The 19,937-nt window shown below is 36.9% G+C and overlaps 2 protein-coding genes across 6 annotated transcripts; one reads left to right on the top strand and one right to left on the bottom strand.

Annotated features, from left to right (window-relative positions):
- The first annotated feature begins 88 nt into the window (after positions 1–88).
- LOC114469275 (sia-alpha-2,3-Gal-beta-1,4-GlcNAc-R:alpha 2,8-sialyltransferase-like) lies at positions 89–13,622 on the top strand. 4 transcript variants are annotated; one of them, XM_028456606.1, is made up of 4 exons: positions 89–618; positions 2,578–2,700; positions 2,927–3,484; positions 13,537–13,622. In XM_028456606.1, exons 1-4 carry the CDS (start codon positions 239–241, stop codon positions 13,553–13,555), a joined length of 1,080 nt encoding a protein of 359 aa, XP_028312407.1. In that variant the 5' UTR covers positions 89–238; the 3' UTR covers positions 13,556–13,622. The 4 variants fall into 4 exon arrangements, with proteins under 4 accessions (XP_028312407.1, XP_028312406.1, XP_028312405.1 ...); XM_028456605.1 differs by having other exon boundaries at positions 12,830–13,622; XM_028456604.1 differs by lacking the exon at positions 13,537–13,622 and adding an exon at positions 8,819–12,699.
- On the bottom strand, positions 13,391–19,063 carry LOC114469277 (ras-related protein Rab-27B-like). 2 transcript variants are annotated; one of them, XM_028456612.1, is made up of 6 exons: positions 18,952–19,063; positions 18,152–18,324; positions 15,958–16,043; positions 14,961–15,064; positions 14,721–14,844; positions 13,391–13,725 (listed from the first exon to the last, which is right to left on the bottom strand). In XM_028456612.1, exons 2-6 carry the CDS (start codon positions 18,302–18,304, stop codon positions 13,533–13,535), a joined length of 660 nt encoding a protein of 219 aa, XP_028312413.1. In that variant the 5' UTR covers positions 18,305–18,324; positions 18,952–19,063; the 3' UTR covers positions 13,391–13,532. The 2 variants fall into 2 exon arrangements, with proteins under 2 accessions (XP_028312413.1, XP_028312414.1); XM_028456613.1 differs by lacking the exon at positions 18,952–19,063 and having other exon boundaries at positions 18,152–18,383.
- Positions 19,064–19,937: the final 874 nt, after the last annotated feature.

The following is a 19,937-nucleotide window of genomic DNA, read 5'->3' as shown; positions in this document are numbered from 1 at the left end:
GCTCCAGCTTCACAGGCCAACGTGCAGATGTGACAAGTTAAAAAATGGTTAAATATTGGCATTCATGTTCAAATGACTTTAAAAGTATATTATAAATGGTTTAAAATTAGAATCTTTGTAAATTAGAGTTAAAATATACATATATATATATTTCATAAATTTAATTTTTCTATAATTGCTAAAAATATTATTAATATAGAGTAAATACTATGCGTAATTTGCAATTTATGAATGTTCGATGGTTTGTCGATCCATTGCTTCTGACGTGAATAGAGTTGGTGTTTTTTGCGCCTGCGCGAAAGATGTGTGTGTGTCCGTTTTGAATAAAGTAACGGGGAGGCTGGACGTCTTCTGCTTCTCTGTCTCTTTTGTTGTCCAAAAGCATCCACTGTACCTCTCCCACACTGTTGGAGCGGAGGGAGCAACACAGATACCTCCGAGGAATGAGAACACTGTCACCATGGTTCGCCCCGCCAAGGCCCTGGGTTTGGTGATCCTGTGTGTGGCTGTGTTCATCTTGTCTCTCATCAGCTACGTGTCTCTGAGGAAGGACAGCCTCTTCTCCTCTTCTAAGTACTACATCGGAGGGCCCAGGATTATGTTTCATGCTGGGTTTCGGTGAGTAGAGAAATCCTGCAGAACACTCTGTGTGTATGGATCTGGGTCTGCTGACCACCATACTGTATGTATATATATATATATATATATGTATATGTATATGTATATATATATATATATGTATATATATATATGTATATGTATATATATATGTATATATATATATACACACACACTAACATTATTTATCATAACATCAACACCTCTACTTTTGTTGCTAAAACATCCTTTACATGTCCAGATATGGGGTCCATTAACCTTCTGAAGGTGTGCTGTGGTATCTGGTTTTATTACAGTACCAGCAGATTGTGTTATTTGTGAAAATGTATTCTTTACTCATTGTATCAGACTTGATGGTCCATGTGATGTCAATGAAACCACCTCGCATGGCTGTGATCACCCTAGTTATATATGTATCCTATTGCGCACGATGGCTTAGTGGTTAGCACTTCTGCCTCACAGCAAGTATGTCCTGGGTTCAAGTCCCACGGTGGACACTTGTGGAGTTTGCATGTTTTCTTTGGGTACTCTGGCTTCCTCCACAATCCAAAAAGTAGTTTATCAATATGCCGACATTCTATCCGTACCTAACCCTAAAAAATGTTGTTATAACCTAAACCTAACGCTACGTACGTGTACTTCGCTAACCGGGGTTGTCCGTACGGCAACCGTACAAATAGACACTTTCCATCCAAAAACATGACTGTTAGGTTGATTGGAGTCTCTAAATTTCCCATTGGAGTGAGTGTGAGTGGTTGTTTGTCTGTCTGTGTGTTGCCCTGTGATGGACTGGCGCCCCGTCCAGGATGTACCCCCGCCTAGTGCCCAGTGTGAGCCGGAGATAGGCACTGGCAGACACCCGTGACTCTGAAATAGGACAAAACGTGTCTAAAAATGGATGGAATGAGCATGTCTCCTTCAATATTGTTTTATGTTACTGTTGGATTCATTTTCTCGGTTTAAAAAATTTAGAAAGTGTCTATTTGTACAGTTTGCGTACAGACGTTACCAAAGTACACGTACGTAGCGTCTTGGGGTGAGGGTTATAACCCAATATCGCAACAATTTTTAGGGTTAGGGTTAGGTTTAGGGTGAGGTTTAGTCTTAGTCATGTGACCTAAACTGACCAAATTGGGGCGCTGCGTACGGATAGAATGTTGGTATATTGATATGGCAACCGTATGGATAGCCACTGCCAATAATTTAAGGTTTTACCTTAAAGTGGTTAATGAAGTTATTGTTTATTTAAATATAAACTTGTTACATTTTGTGGGATTTATTAATTTACGGTAGTCTTTTGCACTGGGTAAATTCTACATGTTCATGTGCAGGCACCAGATGATCCTTCATTAGTGGGCGGGCACCGAGAAGGTAAATGGTTTTATACCTGGAACCTCAAGTGACATGAGGAAACGCCAAGTTGTCTGCGATTTGCAGGGGTATAAACCAATAAAATGTTTAAGATTGCTTGGGCATTGACTATTTTGATCCAGTTAAACTGTTTCAGTGCCGCATGGACATTGACTTGAATTTTAACAGTTGCTATTGTGAGATTTTTTTTTTTTTATGTGCATAAAATTGACCTTCAGAGATGTAAACATTGATCTTATTAGGATTTGATTGAATTAAAACAATATATCTCTTGTGCTCGCTTTTTCCTCCATTTGGTTATGAAGTGCATCCTGATATTTCCCAGATGTCACCAGGTTCAATAATAACTGTACTAATATTTTTTATTTGTGTGATTTCATGGGTAAATGTATGTTGTAAACTAATTCTACAAACAAATGTACATATTATTATTGCTCGAGTTTTGTTGTGTTTTAGAGATATTCAATTACACACATTCATGTTTATACAGTACATGATATAACACAGATTAGTTAAAATAGTTCTATCAGGTTTAGCACATGATATATTTTACATGTGCTAATCGTTTTAATACTTTGTCGTTGACAGGTCTCAGTTTGCTATGAACTTTCTGGATCCGTCCTTCATTCCATTAACAAGTGCCGTGACTGAAGAACTCCAAGGAAAACCTTCCAAATGGAAATTTAACAAGACAGCGTTCTATCAGCAGAGGTACATCATCTAATGACTGATATGTAAAGCTGTTTGTAACAATTCAGAATGTGTTTTTTTTTTTTTTTACATAAAAGGTTGTAAGTTGATTTTTTAAACCCATGTTCAGCTTCTTACATTTATACAGGATTTAAAAAAGAAAAAAAAAGCTTAAACCTTTCCTGTACTTTTAAAGATATATTTATTTAGCCTGTTTCATTAATGCTAAAGTGTTTTATCATTTTAGGAAAGATATCTTCAGCTTCATTGACATTCCCAGCAACTTCTCTCTCACAAAGAACAATGTCCGTGTTGGGCAGCTAATGCACTTTGACTACTCCAGCAACAAGTACGTCTTCTCGATCAGTAACAACCTAAAGTCCCTGCTACCAGAGGCCTCTCCTATCCGCAACAAGCACTACAGCATGTGTGCTGTGGTGGGAAACAGCGGCATATTGACCGGTAGTCACTGCGGACCTGAAATCGACCAAGCGGATTTCGTTTTCCGTTGCAACTTCGCCCCCACCGAGATCTACTCCAAGGACGTCGGCAAGAAGACTAACATGACCACCTTTAACCCCAGTATCCTGGAGAGGTACTACAATAACCTGTTGACCATTCAGGACAGGAATAATTTCTTCCTCAACCTGAAGAAGTTGGAGGGAGCCATCCTGTGGATTCCCGCTTTCTTTCTTCATACGTCAGCCACCGTCACACGGACCCTGGTGGACTTCTTTGTGGAACACAAGGGCCGACTGAAGGTGGAGCTGGCCTGGCCGGGGAACATCATGCATGACGTCAACAAGTAAGGTCACATACTCAGTACATGATTGTTTTTATATGCTAATTTTAACAAGATATAGTCAGCTAAATTTGTTTCAATATAAATTATTATTATTTTGAATATTTGTAAATGTATTGAGTTTCTTAAAAAAAAAAAAAAATGTTGTACGTTTAGAGTGTACTATAAATTAAGGGTTTAAGAAAAAATCAATTCGAGATTATAGTATCAATCCAAAAATTGTCCAAATTAATTTTTTAAATCACATTTTTTTAATGAACAAAACATTTAATTTTGCTAACATATGCATAGCACGTAAACCCCTGGTCACAAGGTGTCAGTGAACCACATCCAACCTTGTTAAACTACCTCACTCCTCAATGTATTTTAGCTTGGAATTTGATTGTACTTTTCATAAAACATACTGGGTACTTTAATAGATGTATGTGGATGCTTTTTTTTTCAGAATCAGAATCTGTTGTAGAAGCAAAAGTTAAACTTTAAAAAAAAAAAAAAAAGTTTGATAAACATACCCCTTGTTTTTGATATGGCAGTGGCTATCCGTACGGTTGCCCTATCAATATACAGACATTCTATCCGTACGCAGCGCCCCTCATTAGCCAGTTTAGGTCACGTGATATCTCGGTCATTGGCTAGTTTAGGTCTCGTGACTAAGACTAAACCTAACCGTAAACCTAACCCTAATCCTAAAAATTGTTGCGATATAGGGTTATAACCTAACCGTAAACCTAACCCTAACCCTAAGACGTAGCGTCTTAGGGTACGTGTACTTTGGTAGATGTACCAATAGCAGCAGGTGTTGTCCATATGGCAACCGTACGAATAGACACTTTCTTTTGATATTGGTAGTTGAATTACAGTTAGTTACCATTTACTTGTTCTCCCAAGTTTAAAAAAAAATAAAAAAGTTTAATTTCATACCATTTTGTACTCGTAAAGGTGAAATTTGTAATTATTGGTATTGCGATATATCATTATGTATATCGTATCGTCTCGTATCAAGATTTATTGGGATATATCGTATTGTGACTTGCAACTCAGGAATCGTATCGTCAGATTGATGGCAATGTATACCCCTACTTTGAATACTCAAAACAGATCTTTTTTTCACCATAATCCAGGTTCCATTGTAATATTCATGATACCAGGTATTAGCCTTTACATCTGCTCTGCTTTGATTGTTTATGACACACAATTGCTGGGGAAAAAATGGCAAGCAAAGCAAATATTTTCTGTGGCCTTGGCTGTTAGCAATTGATCATTTAAAATGAGAGAAGTGTTGCGGTTTAGTTCCCCTTTCAATGCTGCAGACACTCTAAAAGCAACGGTGTCAAACACTTGTTATTCAAGCGGCCACAATCATAGCATAAAGTTCCGGGCGTCCTGTCGCAAACTAATCAACATAACCAAGACGCCATCATCATTGTAATCACAAAAAGCCCAATTTTCACCGTGCTGTATAACCGGAAACAGTATGTAAGAACCAGATAGGAAAGGTGGAAAACAGGAAAACAAAGACAATGGGTTTTAGGAAATGCTCTCAGAAACGGAAGTCACAAGAATAAAATGTTTGTTTAGAGATAATAACTTGACACATAAATATCCAAAATAAAAACAAACTCCGAAGTGTGAGAATGAAGAATCTCCACAAATGTGGTATTCAGACCAAGACACATGATAAGTATTAATTGGAACTTATGCAACAGTTAGTTCCAACCAAGTAATTTGATTGGCCAACAGACATTCCAAGAGTGCTGATAGAGTAACATCACATCACTCCGCTGTACAGCTGGTCTAAATAACGTTAACTACCGTTATGCCTTGAGCAACACCGCAGTACACTGTGTGCTCTCCACTTGTGGAACTATATTTGTTGGCAGAGCCAAATGATTAAATAATCAAACAAATCATAATCTTTTGTCACATAAAACTGTTAACTCGAGCTGAGTAAAAGAATCGATTTAACCGATCTTAGATTTCATTAAAATTTTCCATAGGTTCTGAAATCTTTTTTTTAATTTATTACTCTAACCCCAGTAGTGGGGTTAGAGTAATATATATAGTCTTGCGTTAGCAACGTTGACTACTGCACCTGTGCAACGCGACAGTAGTCAACGTTGCAACGCAGATTATCCACCATGGTGGATAAGTTTAAAAAGGAGTTTAAGGACACTTGTGTGCTTGCTTTTACCGAAACGTGGCTGTCGAAAGAGAATCAAGACTCCGGTTTGTCTTTGACCTGATTTGATGGTCCTATACGTCTGGATCGGGACCTCGAGGCAACCAGGAAGATCCAAGGAGGAGGTGTGTGCTTTTACATAAATCAAAGGTATTGCAACACAGTGGCGATTCGGGAGAAAATATGTACTGCGGACATTGAACTGTTGTCAATCTCTCTTCGCCCCTTTTACCATTCTCGTGAATTTCATCAACTTTTTTATACACTCGTGTATATTCATCCTCGTGCCAATGTGACAGCGGCTTCTCAGCTGATCGCTGACGTCACGCATAAACTGGACAGAATAAGCCCGGAGTCACCAAAGTTTATTATGGGTGATTTTAACCATTGTACTCTGGACGGAACGCTCAGAGCTTATGAGCAGTATGTCACATGTTCAACCACGCACAGGAACACTACGCTGGATTTCTGCTATGGTTCTGTACCGGGTGCTTACAAGTCATTGAGCCTCCCCTCCTACGGTGCATCCTATCATAGCAGCGTGTATTTAGTCCCTGTGTTTGAGCCGTCCTTCAGGCACTTGGAGAGGGAGGAAAAGATTGTTAAAGTGTGGACTGAGGAGATTAAAGTCAGTCTCCAGGCCTCTTTGGAGTGTACTAACTGGGACTGCTTCTTTAATGCATGTAACAATATGGATGGACTGACGGATACCATCTCTTCGTATATCACTTTATGCACTGACTCAGAAGTTCAGACTAAAAAAGTGATCTTGTATCCTAATACAGGGCTCGAGACTGCGACCAAAATGGTTGCATATGCGAGTATATTTTCAATGTGTGCGAGTGAAAATTTTATCTGGTCGCATCCGTGCGAGTGCGTATGGGTGACCTTATTTTGGATGGAACGGCTGAGCGCTTTGTCACGTCCCACAGAGTGCACTTCTCTCTCTTGCTCTGCGCTGCGGGTGAGCCGAGGAGACGGTGCGCGGTCACGCAACGTGGCTGCGGGTAATGCAACGGTGAATGTGCCGAGTATAAACACCAGTGTGCTTCTTTGGAGTGCGCGCGGCCCGCAAACGGAGCCAGGCATAACGAGCCCTTCAGTGAGCGCTCACATTGAGAGCCTCTGCTGTACATTATGTATACGGACTTGTGCAGAGCCAACCAGGAGGGCAGATATCTGATCAAGTTCTCAGACAACAGTGCTCTGCTGTCTCTCTTACAGGGCCCTGAAGCAGGCCATGGTAGTGCCCTGTCTGACTTTGTCACATGGTGTGGTGACAATTATTTGGACCTGAATGTAACAAAAACTAAAGAAATGATCATTGACTTCAGGAAAAACCCACCAAAGCATGAAGCCAGCATCATTAATGGTAAAAAGGTGGAAATGGTGGACACCTACAAATACCTGGGCACAACATTTGACTCTGAACTCATATTTGATAAAAACACAGAGGCTATTGCAAAAAATGGCCAACAGCTCATCTAGCTGCTGCGGAAACTGAATTCTTTTAATGTTCCTAAACCTATTTTATGTGCTTTTTATCATTCCTTTATTGAGAGTCTTTTAACTTTTTCATTCATGTGTTGGTTTTATGGATTGTCAGTGAAAGACAAAAATAACCTGTCCAACATTGTAAAAACTTGTGCCAGGATCATGTGTGTGCCAACCTCTGACTTGCGCCCTCTATGGAGCAGGCAGGTGCTCCAAAAAGCAAAGAACATCATTGGCCATCCACATCATGTTCTTAAGGAGAGGTTCACCCTGATGCCCTCTGGGAGGCGCTATCTCGCTCCCAGCAGGAAGACAAATAGATATAGAAACTCTTTTATTCCTGCTGCCATCAAGCTTTTAAATACTAGTGAAAGGGCCAAATGAGGTCTGTCTCATGTACTGTTTTTTTTTTTTTTTCAGGGTTTATTTATTGCCACTATTGCACTTTATCGCAATGTCGTAACTGCTGTAGCTACTTCATGGCTGTCTGTTTTATTTCTCCGGCAGAGTGACTGACTGACGAGATGAAATGTGGATGTGTGTGTAATGTTCTGTCTCTTGCTGCAACCCAACCCTCCACTGCAAACTGAATTGCCCCTTGGGGATAAATAAAGTTTTTTGATTCTGATTCTGAGTTTCCATGACTACCTGTCAACATTGAGCTGTTCTGCAAAGCTGCATTTAAGACAATTTTATGAAATACTTCATGAACGGTGTAAGTGCAGTCCAAATGAATCCGACGTTGCACACCCTTGAACCAAGCAGCAGCCATGTTGAAAGTCTTAGGTCAGTCTGATCCTGATGCGCCAAGTTATTTGAGACACACACACAGATAGACACACACACACACACACAGACAGATGTTACTTGCTTTTATAGATAGATAATAATAACTATTGTATTAATTGCCCTTTATTATTCTATTTTATTGTTATTCTTCTGTGCACTCAAACTCGTCCCGCATCTTCTTTCAACTTTTTCAACCGATTTCAACTTATTTCGACCAAATTGCTGATATTAGGCTATTGCTAGGTTATTGCTATTGCTAAGTGAATGCTAATGATAAGTCAGTGGTAATGCTAGGCTAATGCTAACTCTAGGCTACTGCTATTGCTAGGCTAATGTGATTGCTGTGTTAATGTTAATGCTAATGCTAGGCTATTGCTAACACTAGGCTAATATTGATGCTAGGTTAATGCTAACGCTAGGCTAGTGGTAATGTTAGGTTAATGCTAATGCTAATGTTAGGTTAATGTTAATGCTAGGTTAATGCTAACCCTAGCTTAATGCTAATGCTAGGTTAATGCTAATAGTACGTTAATGCTAACAGTATGCTAATGCTAGGCTAATGCTAACAGTACGCTAATGCTAGGCTAATGCTATCGCTATGTTAATGCTAACACTAGGTTATTGCTAATGCAGTGCTACGCGGGCCAGCACATGCATTTTCTTCAGGAAATGCAAATATTCTATTTGAATATGGTGTAGGCGCCTATAAGCTTTCTTACTTCAGCCTACTCCTTTTGAGCTTTCATTACCGCCTCATGAAGTATCTTGTGTTTTGAGAAAATTATGAATGTGAACTGCTCAAATAAATTAAACTAAACTACAATGGGACGATACTATTACATTAGATCAGCTAATTAGTATTTTCCTCTTCACAGATACTGGAAAACAAAAAACCTTTCTCCCAAACGTCTCAGCACTGGGATACTCATGTACACGCTGGCGTCTGCCATGTGCGATGAGATTCACCTCTATGGCTTCTGGCCCTTTGGCTGGGACCCCAACACAGGAAAAGATCTGCCTTATCACTACTACGACAAGAAAGGGACCAAATTCACTACCAAGTGGCAAGAGATCCACCAGCTCCCCACTGAGTTCAAGCTGCTCTACAAGATGCACAGAGATGGTGTGATTAAACTCGGCCTGACGCATTGCTCATAAGATCAAACCAGAGCCGGATGATCAAAACGTGTTGACTCCACAGACCGCGAGTTGCGACCCGCCTGCATCGATTTACTTTACAATTTTATTGAGGAACATATGATAAGCATGACCAGGAGTGAAAGGGAATTTACTCTCATTCTGCAAACAACTCACGCTCATCTCACTCACACTGTAGTGTCATTGTCCCAAAGTCAGGCTCAGCCATGTTGGAACTCATCTTTAAACATGTGTTGAGCACTAAAGTTAGCCCCGTTCATGCTAATCATTAGCTTCTTTTCCTCTTCTTTGCATGGCTGCTGGCTGTGGAGAATTGATTCAAGCTCGGGTCGACAATTACTTCAGACATGAAAACTCAACATATTAGATCCTTCAGCTCTGCTAAATACAGATGAATCACCTTTTTTCACTGTATACTGATTCTTTACACTGAAATCACTGCCTAATCTCAGGGAAGGAGTTAGATCAGTGTTTTTGTAATCAGATTTAATGTCTCAAAAGAGAGAAAGAATTGCAGGTTCTATTATCAAGCCTTCACTCCCCCAAAAGGTGTCAGACAATCTGCACTGCTCTTAAAGTTGGTATTTGTTTACATTATTATACAAATATATAAATATATATATAAAGTATATAGGTAGGTAGATACTGTATGTGTGTCACTGTCTTTTTTTTTTTTCCTAGGTCGAATTAGTTCAAATTTTGTTGAGTTTTTTCAAAAATTTTGGAATAATACTCAACATTCCAACTATAAGCCATACATTCATTAACAGGTTCAGACATTATGACATATCCATAATCTCCACTGGGATTATAACAATATGGCCACACTAGCATGAACAATGATGTCGCAAAAGTTTGCTCATAAATTTTATTGTAATAACAATTGCATGATCACAATAGAAAAGAGTCAAGGTAAAGGTGAATGTGGCTGTTGATACGCGATGTGCTTTTAACCGTTTCACTGTTAGATTTGCCCCCACTGTGCCAATTCTTCCAAATAAAAACCCTAATTTGCACATTTATGTATTCATACTGATAACTTACATGAAAACAAAACTAGGTGTAGCTAGACTAACAGAAATGCCACAATAGGAGACATCTTTCAATGCACTGTGATGAAACCTTTTTCCCACTTCTACCAAATTAGAATAACACATTTTAAATAGTGCTAGGTTAGGTAGCTGTGAATTTTTATTATCACGTTAATCACGTTAATCACATGATCGTCATTGATTAACTCGCAATTAATAATCACAGCAAAAAAACAGCAGAAAAAAACAAAGTTTATTTGTGTAACACATTTTCATATAGAACTCAATGTGCTGTGTATATCTGTTAATTAACATTTTTCTACATCAGCTGCGATAAAAAAAAAATTCTATTTCGGCTTTAACTTTTTCAAGCTAGCATTAGCTCAGTCCGTAGTTAGCATTAGCTCAGCCAGATTCATGTGAATGTGACATACAGATTCAATTGTCTTTTCTTTTTACAACGCGCAACATTGGTAAACACTGCTTTATAAAGTGATTGCTTTAATTGGAAAAGTTTAATGGAAAGTAAAGTGACAGCAAATGTACTGCTCGCCAACAAAAGGTGATTATTGTGTTAGCTAACAAGCTATAGAGGCAATACTTCTGCTGACCTATACTGTACCGTTAGTGTGGCTACTAATATCATAAAATACAAAATTTACGACAATCTAAACATATTCCGATACACTAAACAAGACATTATACCATTCTAAACGTTTACTTGAAACACGCAAGTTATTTATTCACTTCTATTTATCTGTGATTATAGAAAATTGATTGATTACATAGATGGCTACATCTTGTCCACGGTGCATGAATCATTTTAAATTGCATTGCATGTAAAGCACTAACATATCAGGATAGTTTTATACAACCTTTTTTGATGATTTCATCAAAGGTTAAAAATCTATTCTCAGTGTAAATTGTAAACTTTATGGTGTATTTCCAAAGAATATCACCAGCGTCTTTATACAGGAGATGTCAAAAAGGTAAATAAAGACTACTGCTAAATACCATATGGGACCAAATATCTACAACTAAAATGACATTGATCAAGCTTTATTTTTGATTGTTTTTTTTTTTATAACTGGGTCCTTGAGTCCACATTCCCACGCCAAGTTGAAGCAGACTGGGAGAAACAGGGTGAGGATGAAAGACCCCGACAGTGAAGCCTGGCCACATGACCGTCTCGTGACTCTGTAACATGTGCTGCTTGGTGCAAATTCTGTCTTAAGCTGAGAGTTAATACTGAAAGCAATGCAGTCATTCACGCTGACTGGGTGGTCGTGTTGCTGCAGTGCCCTCCTTTTCACATTCACATATAAGGCTTTTTCTTTTATGTTTGTCTGCTGTTGTGTCCTGTTTTTAAACAACTGTAAAGCCACAATTACCAGGGTTAAGAATTTACGTCATTTATTTGATGTCAAACAGGGACTTTGTCGTTGCTTCATTAGGGATGTTTTGTGGTTACACCAAATACGTAGAAACGAGAGGATTTTCTAAGGATGCTGGAACTCGCATAACACTGAACAGTGAACACTATTACGAAAAGTATTTTTTATTTTTTTTATGTTGATTGTAATGCTGAATATTATTTATTTGGTTTGCGTGAAACTAATGTGTTGAAATCACTTGAGACTCATTGAATGTTCTTTTTAGTTTTTTTAAGGGTTTATTTAGGAAAAATTCACTCACTGTCATCATGAATGCTGGATTACACCCCGTCCAAAAAACGTCGGTGAAGTTACCGTTTAGAATGACAACGCTCGCGATGTGTTGATGTCTTTGAGCGCACATGTCATGTAATGTTAAAATGACCAGGCAGCGACATGTGTTAACCTACACATTAAATGTATTTACTCCAGATTCAGCTCTATAACAAAAAAAAACCCCTTTAACATAATCAAAGTTGTGTTCTCTCTGCATGACAAACATGTTCCATAAAGCTCAGAAAAGCTTGGCTGCTTCTGTACATGTGGTGTAAAAGTCATAAATCATACAGTGTATGGAACAGTGCTCACTTGGTGGCTCACAACAAAAGCAATGTATGAGACCATGTCAGAAATGTCCTTTATTTATATGATAAATAAATGTTCAATGCCTGTACTTTGTTTTCCTCATTGCCTCAACGTGTCCAATCAAAGCGGTATTTTTCTCTGGTGTGATGAAGCTTTTATTTTGAAGTCATTCCTTTTTTTTTCCTTTTTTTCTTTTAAATTTTTTTTATTTTGAACCACTCTCTAAAGATAACGCAAATGTAGTCTTGGTACAGTAAACATAGACATTTTAATTTCCCAATATAAAAGAATGAAGTATAAATATTATATTTGGTTGTACACACGTGTCCTCAGCTGGTTTTCGGAAACATTTTGATGCTTTTTGTTTCTTCAAATTGTCTACAAATAATACAAGTTCCCACAAAAGTAAAATGTGTATTTTTGTTTGTCTATTTTTGTAATTATTAACTGCCCATTTCTAATTAATTTAAAAAGATTGAAACATGAGAAATTATTTCTAATTGGCTCATTTTACGTCATTCCACATTAACTAGCCCATTCTTAGCAATAATAGGGGATTTATTTCCAGCTGCACAATAGTTTTATTCATTTTGCCTTTCTTTTTATTTACTTTTATTCTTGTAATCTTATGTTACTGTGATTCATTTTGGTTCTTACTTGTTTTGTTTTTCTTTTTTAGATCAGATGTTTTCAACTGGAGGATCAGGACACCAAAGTGGGTCGTGGGCCCAGTACTTTAATTTTGAAGGAGATTTATTTACAGTATATCCCTATTATTACTTCCTGTTCCTAATTTAAATAAGAAGAAGTAGTAAGTTGTTACTTGTACTTTTATTCCATTTTTTTAGGACCTCACTATTATAACATTGAATTTTTTGACTAATCTATTTTGAGTTTCTTGAATAAATTAGAATGGATTTGTAAAGCAAAACTTCCACAGCAACTTATATGACAAACATTGATATTATAGTACAAGTATCATATTTCACTGAACCATAATTTTGTGTAACTGTTGGTTAAAATTGAAAAAATACCTCTGGTTTAGTCACTGCTGGAGCCAAATTATTTGAGAATGACTGCCCTAGAAAACCCATTTTGGATACTTTAGTGGTAGTAAAAGTATGTCCCATATTCAAACACTCATAGTTGTTTATTTTTTACTTTATTCAAACACGATTAATACAACAAAAGCAATTGGTAGAATATGTTTTGAATAGGAAATATTGATATATTTGTCTTGCAATGTGCTAATGAAGTACATGCTGCTACACCGTCTCTTAATATGGACATTTTATACTTGTGTACTTTTATTTAACAATATACTGTACAAACAGTGAATAAATAACATGATGTGATGAGTTTATATAATGAAATGATCACGTTCAGCAGGCACACCACCTTCTAACAGGAGCCTCTTGCACTTGCTGGCTGGATGCAGAGCTTCCACCATTGGGCTCTGACATGTGGCCCCCATACGTGCTCTTCTCCATCCTCTTCATCACCAGGTCCAGCAGGGTGGTCACCGCCTTGTCCACCTCCACACCAGTCACTGCACTGGCCTCAAAATATGGGATGCTGAAAAGCAAAAGAAAGATGTGTCTTTATAGAAATATAAATATATCTGATAAAGAAGCACTCAGTGATATAGAATTTATTTAACTGTATTAAAGTTTCAGTTGATCTACAAAGCACAAGACCATTTTCCAGACCAGAGAGGTTTTCAATGACATTTTCTTTATCTTTCTTTGCTATTAGTTTTATCTTCACCTTGGTTTTAATATGAAAGCTTTTTAGGCTTGACTTATTGGAAAAGCAAAGATACAAAGTATCTGCCAGCAATGGATAGACCATACACTACAATGCAACTTCATCATAGCGGGGTCACAAAAATGTGATTGTCTAATTCAAGGAGCACATTATGAATATTCATGTCATCATTTAGAATCATGAACAATCTGAGCATTAAAACAGGAAAGAACAAAGGGCTTGTGTGTTTTTGTAGTCATCTTTTGCACATAATGTCCACTTGTCATATAGGGTTTTTGGAGTCATTTTTGTTTAGTTTTGTATATTCTTCTGTCATTTTGTCTATTTATGTTTTTGTAATGTGTGTTTTTTCAGTTATTTTGTGTACTCTTGTCATTTTGTGTTATTTTTTGCTGTTTTGTGTATTTTTCTGTCATTGTGTGTGTTTTTGGAGTCGTTTTGCGTGTAATTTTGTCCACTTTTGTTGTCATATAGAGTTTTTGGAGTCATTTTTGTTTAGTTTTATATTTTTCTGTCATTTTGTCTATTTTTGTATTCACAATGTGTTTTTTTTCAGTTATTTTGTGTATTATTGTTGTCATTCTGTGAGTTTTATTCTTTTTTGCGGTCCCATTTTTGGACAGACAGAGGAAATAAAAGAAGCTTCATTGTTTCTCTAACCACTTGTTACTACATTTGTGACTTTCTCCACTGTGAAAACACAGTTTGAGCATTACTAATTTTGTTGATTTGCTGGAATCTACAAACGCAGTCAATACATGTTTGATTATTTAATAAAAAGTCACTCATGTGTAATGTCTGACCCGTATCTTTCTGCCAGATCTCTGGCTTGTCTGGTGTGAACATCCCTCAGGTCTCTGAGGTCACACTTGGTGCCCACCAACACCACATCTGGGCTGTCACAGTAGGCATTGGCCTGTAGCTGACCTGCATTGTAAACACAGAGCTTAAGTCTTTAGTAACACCCAGAGTGAGCATCATAATGTGGTTATAACTGCTGTAAACGCTTTAGGCAGAGTCAGTGAGCAGCAGAGGGGACATACTCATCCAGTTTCGGACGTTTAGGAAACTTTGCTGATTGGTCAAGTCAAACATCAACAGGAAGCCCATGGCATCTCTGAAGAAAGCTGTTGTTAGGCTGCGGAACCTGGAGATAAAAAAAAATGTAGTAAAACATCTTAGTTTTACTGCCTAAAATTTGACTCGGGATGCAAATATAAATATAAAAAGAATACATTGTTAACCCAATGATAAAGTGCTCTATAAAGAATCAACAGTATTTTCTAAACTTCATCAAATGTTATCAATCTTCAATATTTAGTCATTTGTGAAAATGTTTGGCAGTAATGAATGCAGTAATGTCACAAGAAGTATTAATGTCTTTTACATTGAAAAGCTAACTATTTTTTTTTTTTTTTTGCTGCACAAGTGAAGCCATTTTTCAGCCCCGCCCCTGGTCAGACTGCTACTGGGATGCTGTGGGTACAGATGCAGCTTACCTCCATCAGACATGGGTAACTGGCAGCCCAGGGGCCACATACAGCCCTCACTCTAATTACACTATTATATATATATATACATATATTCAGAGGACAATAGAAAAAGGACAGCAAAAACGCACAAAATCGACAACAAATAAATACCGTACCTAAAAAATACACACAGATTAACAACAAAATGATTCATAACACACAAAAAGTAATATACAGAATGATAAACAAAATGACAACTACAGTGCAGCATCAAAATTACACAGAATGACAAACCAAAATAACAGAAAAACACACGAAACAACAAAAACACAAAGCAAAAACACATGGATTCAAACACAACAGTCATCTCCACGTTACAAGGTAGTATTACTTTTGTTGTGGCTTCAATTAAGAGAATTTGTACATTTTATTTAACAATGGGATGATATATTACATTATGTATTGTATCACAATAATAAAATGTCCCGTAACCCTGTATGGTATACATGGTATGAACTTTAACTATCATCCCACCACTAATTCTAATCGATAGAGAAGTCAGACCTACCTCTCTTGTCCTGCTGTGTCCCAGAGCTGAAGGTGGATTTTGAAGTTCTTCTCTGTGGATCCATCAGAATCTTTCCCAATGTACATCTGAAAAGCAAAGAACTATTTGTGAGCACAGCCCCTGTAATATGACATAAATGTACAATTGTATATTATTTATGAATACAGATCTAACTAGTGGGTGGCAAGTTTTTATTGATACAACATGTATTGGTGTCAAATATACACATGAGGGCTGCAAATTCTTTGTGACAGTTAATGGTAAAAAAAACTAATTTATCCTGCATAAGTTTAGAAATAATACATGTTTGTTCTTTTTTCTAAATGTTTGAATACTTAGTTGTTGTTTTTTTTCAAAACAATTGTTGTGTATCTGTCAATCACTTCTAAAATACAAAATGGCTGATGATGCACGCAAGTCTGGGGTCCAACAATTTTGATTTAATTACACTTTAAGAAACACACGAGACTCAGTTTATGGCAGTTCATCTTGTTCTTATGTTCTACATCTAGAACAGTGTTTTTCAACCTTGGGTCGGGACCTAACGGGGGGTCGCCTGGAGTTTAAATGGGGTTGCCTGAAATGTCTAGTAATTTATTTGAGTAATTTTTGAAAAAAATGAAATCAAGCTACAGTTTTTTGTAATTATTATTCTTTTTCAAATTAAAACACAGTCTTAAAGAACTTTATTTCATACTTTCCCGTTGATAAATATAAATCTAGTTTTATTTGTATTTGTAATACAGTATAACAAACATGATCAAAAACTAATTCCAGAAAAACAAAAAAATGTCTTTGGGGTCGCCAGAAATTCTTGATATCAAAATGGAGTCACGATCCAAAAATGGTTGTTAACTACTGATCTGGAATATCAGGGATAAATACAGGAAAATATAATTTCCCTCAGATGAGGCGTTTGATTGAAAGTATTCAAAAAGTTTACTTTTCATTCTCCTCTTTATTCTCATAATTGTCCTAATCCCAAATGCTATAATGGTAAATATTGTCGAGTTTGGCATCAGAAAACAAATTCTTTGAAAAAAGGAACAGAAGCAAGTGAGATGAATAATAAGTCACATATCAGGTGAAATGAAACAATGTCTTTGGGAGTAAAAAAAGGTACAAACCCCTTATGATAGCGGTTAATCTTATTCTTATATCTATACAATATTAGGGATAAATACAGGAAAATATAATTCTCCTCAGATGAGGAATTTGGTTGAAAGTATTCAGAAGGTTACACTTCATTCTCTTAATTGTGATAATCTCAAATGTTATAACGTTAAATATTGTCTAGTTAGGCATTAGAACACAACTTCTTTGAAAAAAAGGAACAGAAGCAACTGAGATAAATAATTGTTCACCTATGAGGTGTAATCTAATCAAATCAAATGTCTTCTTCCATGTTCTCCTGTTCACAATATCAGCATTATAACTGACAGTCAGTACTTTTCACATGTCAGAATAAGAGCATGTTGAAGACCAAGTCTTATTATACATGCCGGTTTTTGTTAAACAAAAGAATGTGCAAGTGAATGGTCGCCGATCAATTCTGCCATTTCATTTATTTTTTACATTATAACAGGTACAACATTATTAAATTCATTTTGTTTGTTACAAAAAAAACCAATTTTGTTTGTTACAGATGTCAATAGTTTAACATATGTTTAATTTACAGATGTCTGTAGTTTTCAGTCAACAATATTTTATACATACTTTTAATTTGAACAATAGTATGACATGTTTTTAAATTGTCATCCAATGAGTTCCACAACCTGATCCCACTGGCACCAAAACCTCTGTTTGAATGAAGTGTGAGCAACTAATATACAGAAGTTTCCTTTCCTCCTGCTGTTTTCATCTGTGTTTAGCATAAATGTATTATAAATGTGCTCTGGAACTACTCATTTATTTTTTATTTTCCAATACAATTTTTAATAAAATCTACAAATTTCAAAATATTATCATTAATGAAAAGGTCATTTGTGTGGTCTCTTGGACCTTCGTGATTTATGATTCCTATGGCTTTCTATTAGAGCAGGAACACTTTTGCATGCATTAACCCAAATCTGAATACATGATGTGAAGTGTTGTTTCCTCCCAAACAATGTCTGTGGGAGGAAATAAAAGGTCCAAAAAGACCCTTTAAACTTCTGACAAAGGTTTGTAAAGCATTTATTTGTTCTATACTCACCACTCTCTTTTCCCTGAAGTCGATGCCCACTGTGGTGGTGAACTTGCGGTTGAACTTGTTGTCCGTGTACCTGTAGAGGAAGGTGGTCTTTCCCACTCCAGAGTCTCCCAGAGCCAGCAGTTTGATGAGATAGTCATAGTTCCAGTCAGCCATTGTACAGCCCAGTGCTGAACCTGCCACAGAGAGCAGCTCACCACTACAATACTTTGTTTCTGATTATCAGTGCCATACAACACCATGGATGGTTCAGTAAAGACTCCAGGCTGAGAGAACTATGGTAGGGTGGGAAAAAAAACAACTGAATTCCTTCTTTAAGCGACACTTTTCACTCTAAGGCTGGAAGAACAGTCATCACATAGGCTTTGGATGAACGTCATAACTCCACACTCATTATGTGCTGATCAGAGAGGAGCACTCACATGACTACAGCTGGTTTCCACATGAGCAGCCAAATGTCCCAAATGCCTGAGCAGGGTTTGTTCTGACTTCATTTGGCATAAGTCGAAACAAAAACCAACTGGTTTGCAGACAGAAGTCTTTTTATTGACTTCTAAAGCTATAGGCAGAGAATAAACCACTGCTCATTGCTGTGGTTGCAAGGAGAGATGGGATTGGGTGGAAAATAAAGGCTGCATTGATGGATGCTCACATCAGATGACTGGGAGAAATGTACTTCCTGTGTTAAAATACTGCTTGACAAACTAAGAGGTGAACCATGGACTTCAGATTAGATCTTTATGTGTAAAGACTGATATTTCATAGGCAAAGTAATCCCCAAACCTGTAACTCAAACACCTTACCTGTCTTTCTTCATGTGGTACTAAAGTCCATCCAGGAATCCCTCCACTCATTCGTTTCTGCCAAAGCAACCAATATGGCTTGAAACGTCGAGAACTGGGAAACTTTGTCCAGTTTTCATGTGATTCAGGGAGGAGTTTAAAGAAAATGCAGTTTGAATGCCAGATTGTTTGGACAAATAACAGGATTTTACAGCTAATCTTTCAGCAGCAGATTTACAGCCTCCAAAGTTCAGACATTCAGCAAAATAACTCAGAATAAAAAGCTGAATATTGATCTAAAATGTCCACCTGACACTTCTTTATAGCCAACCTGTGTATTGTGTACGTATGTCCTGCTTACAATACCAAACAATTTACAGCAACGTTAAGGGTTCACATAATTCTCCAAAGTGTGCTGTGGTATTTGGAATCATGATGTTAGAAGCGGTCCCTTAAAGTCTAAATTTGTAAAATGGGGCTCACATACATGGGGTGCCGATCCAAAAGTTGTGCATGCTGAAATGAATAGCAACTTTTTGCAACATTTAGCAACAATCCACGTTTAAAAAAAGTGTGTGAATTTTTTTCCATGTTACTTTTGACAAGATTTACAGCAATATTTCTGAAATTTGTGATATTTTCTTTTCTCGTAAAAATATGTCAATATTAAATCTAAATCTTAAATGCAAATCTGAAATTTAACATTTCAAGTGACACTTAAATGCACTTTGCGTCTTTAATTAGATTCTCTTTCAGTAGCTCAGTCAGTTATTAGGGGTGTACAATATTATCTAATGTACATGTGGGGGCATTTTATTTTCTTATTTTATACTGTGCATTGTTGGAATGTCAGTGCAAGATAAATATATTCATATTTTTAACTGATTTATTCTTTGAAGCATTATTTTAACGTATACATTTGCAGTGTTTGAATATTAGTGATGTTAGTATACATTCAGAGCCATAAATGCAATGGGACTAATAATTTGCATAATCATTTCTTTCTG

This window comes from Gouania willdenowi, chromosome 9 (assembly GCF_900634775.1).
Source record: "Gouania willdenowi chromosome 9, fGouWil2.1, whole genome shotgun sequence".
NCBI lineage: Eukaryota > Metazoa > Chordata > Actinopteri > Blenniiformes > Gobiesocidae > Gouania > Gouania willdenowi.
This window is presented reverse-complemented; position numbering and strand designations above follow the sequence as displayed.

Coding starts and splice junctions, on each gene's coding strand:
- LOC114469277 (XM_028456612.1), bottom strand. CDS start 18,304: ATGGCTGACTGGAACTATGACTATCTCATCAAACTGCTGGCTCTGGGA. Junction 16,044..18,151: donor ACTTCAGGGAAAAGAGAGTG/GTGAGTATAGAA, acceptor TTTGCTTTTCAG/ATGTACATTGGGAAAGATTC. Junction 15,065..15,957: donor GACACAGCAGGACAAGAGAG/GTAGGTCTGACT, acceptor TTTTATCTCCAG/GTTCCGCAGCCTAACAACAG.
- LOC114469275 (XM_028456604.1), top strand. CDS start 239: ATGGTTTGTCGATCCATTGCTTCTGACGTGAATAGAGTTGGTGTTTTT. Junction 2,701..2,926: donor ACAGCGTTCTATCAGCAGAG/GTACATCATCTA, acceptor TTATCATTTTAG/GAAAGATATCTTCAGCTTCA. Junction 3,485..8,818: donor ATCATGCATGACGTCAACAA/GTAAGGTCACAT, acceptor TCCTCTTCACAG/ATACTGGAAAACAAAAAACC.